The sequence below is a fragment of the Otolemur garnettii genome, unplaced genomic scaffold (genome assembly GCF_000181295.1).
Source record: "Otolemur garnettii isolate 467f Iridium unplaced genomic scaffold, OtoGar3 scaffold00292, whole genome shotgun sequence".
Lineage (NCBI taxonomy): Eukaryota > Metazoa > Chordata > Mammalia > Primates > Galagidae > Otolemur > Otolemur garnettii.
Genome location: NW_003852687.1, coordinates 643,733 through 649,392, shown reverse-complemented (window position 1 = coordinate 649,392; position 5,660 = coordinate 643,733). Strand labels below are relative to the sequence as shown.

Here is a 5,660-nt window from a genome sequence, read left to right as displayed (position 1 = left end):
AAAATTATTTTTCTTTAGGAGATTAAAAGTCAATGAACACCCTCTTCTAGCTTGACAGGTTTAAGCAGAGAGATCTGCAGTCATTCTAATATTCTTCCCCTTGTAGGTTATGGTTTTCTTACATCTGACTGCTTTCAGAATTTTCTCCTTTATATTAACTTTGCCAAAGTTAATTATAGTGTGTCTGGGAGATGCCTTATTCAGGTTGAGCCTGCTAAGTTTCTGAAACTGTCTGCTATCTGAATTTCAGAATCTGTTTGAGTTCACAGAACCTGTGACTTAGCCCCACCCTGTGCCACTGCCTTTGCGCCAGTTCTCATGGAGCTGGTGTCTCTGTCTCTGCTGCACTCTGTGTTAGGGCAGGCATGGTTAGAGCTCACACTCAGGTCTCAGTTTTTGCTTCTCCCTGGGCTGGTGCTGTTGCCCCGCCTGCTTTTGTCTTAGCTATGTACCCCTGAGGGCCAGGTGCTTCTTAGGCTCACGAAAGCAGCACTTCTGACTCAGCCCTGCCCTGGGAGTTTGCCAACTCTGCATGCGTATTCTTGTCTCTGTCCCCGCTGTGCTTTACCAGGGCAGATACTGCGTCAGGCATACCCTTTACTCACCAGGCCTACATTTCTGTCTCAGATCTGTTCCACCAGTGGCTGCCGCCAGAGTAGTCGCCAAGAGAGGTGGGAAGTGTCTCTCCAAAACATCCCCCAGGGTGTGAGCCCTATTTTTCCCACCGCTACTGCTCTGTGCTGTGGGGCACTGCTTCTCCCTCTCCCGTATGGCTTCCTTGGTCCACAGTCCTCTCTTTAACCCTATGCCATAGAATTAGCACAGACCTGCAACAGCCCATGCCTTGCCCACACCTTTCGAGAAAATGCCCAAGTTTCTGGACTCCAAGGGGGACAGGCTTTCAGATCTCAGGGTGAGAGTGGAAGGGAGTGCGGGAAGTTCAGAACTGCAGGTAGAGAATATATACATTTTTACACCTGGCGGGAGAGTGCCATGGCACACTAGTGGGTCCTCTCTGGGGAAGGAGTTCCAGTTTTTAGAGGATATCTCCCATGGGATAAAATAGGAGGATATCAGAACTCTGCTCGCTTGTTTGTAGAGAGTATACTGTGAGCCATTCTCATGGGGGAGGGGACTCCCGTCTGCTTGATGATGGATTTTGTACCTATTGTTTGTTTCCTTGGGGTCGCAGCTTGTCTCAGCAGGGTTGATGTGTGTTCTTCAACCTTCTCTCTTGGCTCAGCTCCAAACCATCAGCTTACTTGCTAAACTTCTGTCCTTTAACTCTCCTTCTAGATGGGAGCCTCTGTGGAAAGCTGGCTCCAGTTGGCCATCTTTGCCTCCTTAATTTCATTTTTTGATTGTTCATTGCAAATGTATACTATTGATTTTTGTGCATGGATCTTGAATCCTGCAACCTTGCAAAACTTGTTTATTACAACTAATAGCTTTTTAGTGAATTCAAGGATTTCCTATGTACAGTATGTCACCTGTGAAAAGAAATAGTTTTACATTTTCCTTTTCCAATCTGGATGTCTTTTATTCCTTTTTATTGCCTAATTTCCTTGCCTAGAACCTTCAGTATAATGTTAAATAGAAGTAGTGAAAGTAATCATTTTTGTCTTGTTACTGAGATTAGCAGGAGAAGTATTCAGTCTTTCATCACTATGTACAATGTTACTTGTAAGTTTTTCACAGGTGCTTTTTATCAGGTTGAGGAAATTCCCTTCTAGTCTTCATCTGTTGAGTGATTTCATCATGGCTTTTCTGCATTTTTACAATGATCATGTGATTTTTGTCCTTTATTAATATGGTACATTTACATGGAATTGATTCTCATACATTGAACCATCTTTGCACTCCTAGGATAAATGCCAAAGCATATAATCCTTTTAACATGCTGCTGGATTCCATTTGCTAATATTTTATTAAGGATTTTGTTGTCTACATTCACAGGACATTACTTTGTATTTTTTTTTCTTGCGATATCTTTTTTTCTGGCTTTGATTTCAGAGTCATGCTGGTCTCATACAATGAGTTGGGGAGTGCTTCCTCCCTCATCTTCAGTTTTTGGGAAGAGTTTGTAATGGTTCAGTTTTAATTTAAGAATTTGGTAGACTTCACTAGTGAAAACATCTGGTCTTGGGCTTTTCTTTGTAGAAATTTTTTAAACAAATATTTCTATCTCTTTACTTGTCATATGTATATTGAAATGTTCTATTACTTTTTTTTTTTTTTTTGAGACAGAGTCTCACTAGGTCACCCCTGGTAGAGTGCTGAGGCATCTTAGCTCACAGCAACCTCAAACGCTTGGGTTCAAATGTTTCTTTTGCCTCAGACTCCCAGGTAGTTGAGACTACAGGTGCTCACCAAAACACCCAGCTATGCTTTAATGATGGGGTCTTGCTCTTACTAAGACTGGTCTCTAACTCATGAGCTCAGGCAATCCACCCATCTTGTCCTTCCAAATTCTGGATTTATAGGCATGAGCCACTGTGCCTGGCTATTCAATTACTTTTTGAGTTAGTTTTAATACATTGTGTGTTTCTATGATTTTGCTCATTTCGTCTAAGTCATCTAATTTGTTTAGATGCAATTATCCATAGTGTTTCTTTTTTTTTTTGAGACAGAGCCTCAAGCTATCACCCTGGGCAGAGTGCCATGGCATCACAGCTCACAGCAACCTCCAACTCCTGGGCTCAAGCGAGTCTCCTGCCTCCGCCTCCCAAGTAGCTGGGACCACAGGCGCCCGCCACAACGCCCGGCCATTTCTTGGTTGCAGCCATCATTGTTGTTTGGTGGCCCAGGCTGGGCATTCGAACTCGCCACCTTAGGTGTACGTGGCTGGCGCCCTAGCCGATTGAGCCACAGGCACCAAGCCCCATAGTATTTCTTTATGATCCTTTGCACATATGTAAGATCAGTAGTGATGTCTCTACTTCATTTTCCAATAAGTACTGTTAATTTGAATCTTAAATTAAGAAAAACTTGATTATTCAAGTTAAAGAAATTTGTCAATTTTGTTGATCTTTTCAAAGATCCAAATTTGGGTTTCATTGATTTTTTTTTTGGAGGGGGCTATTTTCTATTTCATTTATCTCCATTCTTTTTTCTTTTCTTTTTTTAATAGATATAGTTCGGTTGCCCAGGCTAGAGTGCAGCAGCCCAACCACACAGCTCATTGTAAATTCCTGGGATTGATCAATCAATTCCCTGGATATTTTCTTTTTGGTAGTGATGAAGTCTCACTATGTTATCCAGGTTAGTTTCAAACTCCTGGGGTAAAGTTATCCTCCAACATTGGCCTCCCAAATCACTGTGATTACAACCATGAGCATCATGCCTAGCCTATCTCCAGATGGCATTCTAATCTTTTTTATTTCCTTTCTTCTGCTAGTGTTGGGTTTAGTTTGCTCTTATTTTTCTAGTTTCCTGTGGTGTAAAGTTAGGTTATTGATTTGAGATTGTTCTTTTTTAATGTTTGTGTTTACAGCTATAAATTCCCTTCTGCTATAGCCTATATACATTTTGGTATGTTATGTTTTCATTTTCATTAGGTCAAGGCACTTTCTAATTTCTCTTGTAATTTCTTCTTTGACCCATTGTTTGTTTAAGAGTGTGTTTAATTTCTACCTACTTGTGAAGTTTTAAATTTTCCTTCTTTTATTGATTTCTAATTTTATTCCATTGTGTTTGGAAAACACACTTTGTGTGATTTCAGTCGCCTTAAATTTGAAACTTATTTTATGAATGAACATGTGGTCTCTGCTGGAGAATATTCCAAGTACTTTTGAGAACAATCTTTACCCTGCTGTTGTTGGGTGGAGTGTTCTGTGCGTCCCAATTGGTTCATAGTAGCGTTCAAGTCCTCTGCTTCCTTGTATGATCTTTTGCTGTTGCTCTATTATTAAAAGTAGAAGCTGGGAATGGTGGCATGTCTTATAGTTCCAGCTCCTTGGGAGGCTGAGGCGGAGGATCAGTTGCACCCAGAAGTTCAAGGCTGTAGTTAGCTATGATCATACCACTGAACTCCAACCTGAGCAGTAAAGTGAGATTCCATCTCCAAAAATAAATTAATTAAAAAATTTAAAAAGCTACTGAAGTTATCAACTATTTTTAGTGACAAGGTAGTTATATTTAATCTTTAATTTTAAAATTCCATTTGGAACCTGGGAGGACCTTTGAACACCATCGCCTCTCATGATAACCCCTACAATTACACCAACTGTCCCAGGCTCAGCAGCCATGATGGTTGTTCTATTTTTCAATTTCTATTTATTTATTTATTTTTGAGACAGAGTCTCACTATGTCTTCCTGGGTAGAGTGCCATGGTGCTCATAGCAATCTCAAACTCTTAGGCTTAAGCGATTCTCTTGCCTCAGCCTCTCAAGTAACTGGAACTACAGGTGCTGGCCACAATGCCCAGCCATTTTTTTGTTGCGGTTGTCATTGTTTAGAAGGCCCAAGCTGGGCATGAACGCGCCAGCCTTGGTGCATGTGGCCGGCTATAACCACTGTGCTGCAGGCCCCAGGCTGTTGTTCTATTTTTTTATTAGGCAGAAAACAGAATTGTTTTTTAACATCTACCCTGAGGAAGGAGGCTCAGAGGGCTACACCATCCAAGCCCTGAAGGATGGGCTGCCTCTGGGATCACTTGTACTTCTGTAGAAACTCACAGATCCTCTCCTTGACCGTTGCATCCAATGTTGAACAGTCCCATTCTGACAATTTCACCAGGCGCTCATGGGCTTCCCAGAAGAGGCCAGAGCCAATTGCCAACTCTACCCGCATGCGCCACTCAGCCAGCTTGGAGCTGGTGTTGAAGACGTTATGGTTGCTCGCCAGGGGCTGTGGACAAAGAGGAAAGTGTGTTCAGCCTGGGGTCCAGCCCCACCTGGGTCCTTTCCTACAGTCTCAGGGACCCTTCCCATCTGCCTTTGCAAAGAACTAGTCTGAAGACACCCAAGGCCTGGGTGAGGCATCACAGATGGAATAGATAAAGGATGGACATGGGGGATCTGGAATGTCCCAGGGGTCATATTAATCCCTCCCCTGCATGTAGAGGCCACATAAATGTTCCACTCCCAGATGTGCCTTCAAATGCACCATGGATGCCCTCAGACCCAACTAGGAGAGTTGCCTGGCATAGCTGTCTGTCTGTAGCTCTAGAAAAGAGACAAGACCTGAAGGACAGGTTAGAGGCCTCTGGACATTTCATGGAGAGCCTTAGGAGGAGGCATCTGGGATTCTGGTGGATTGACTGAGAAAAGCAAGGTGTTCTCCATATCTCAGGCTCACCCACTAGCTCCTCCATACACTGGAGAATCTTTGTCAAGCATGGAGGATTGTGACCCTCCCCTCCCTGATTCAAAAAACCCTGTGCTGTGACTAGGCATGGTGGTTCACAACTATAATCCCAGCACTCTGGGAGACCAAGACAGGAGGAATGCTTGATCTCAGGAGTTCGAGACCAGCTTGCGCAAGAGCAAGACCCGTTTCTATAAAAATAGAAAACATTGACTCAGCGCCTGTGGCTCAAGCAGCTAAGGTGCCAGCCACATACACCTAAGGTGGCGGGTTCGAATCCCCAGCCCAGGCCCGCCAAACAAAAATGATGGCTGCAACCAAAAAATGGCCGGGCATTGTGGCGGGCGCCTGT

The 5,660-nt window shown here is 43.3% G+C and overlaps 1 protein-coding gene across 3 annotated transcripts in view; it reads right to left on the bottom strand.

Moving 5' to 3' along the window:
• Nucleotides 1-5,660, bottom strand: part of LOC100957096 (glutathione S-transferase theta-4) — a 38,280-nt gene that overhangs the window by 26,948 nt on the left and 5,672 nt on the right. Inside the window, exon 5 of one of the 3 annotated variants that reach the window (XM_003803294.2) lies at nt 4,541-4,849. The exons of the other annotated variants lie outside the window; for them this stretch is intronic. Within the exon in view, the coding sequence (XP_003803342.1) occupies nt 4,652-4,849 (198 nt within the window). The 3' untranslated portion in view covers nt 4,541-4,651. Of the gene's footprint in view, nt 1-4,540; nt 4,850-5,660 lie in introns of those variants that run through there. 3 annotated transcript variants of the gene reach the window in all.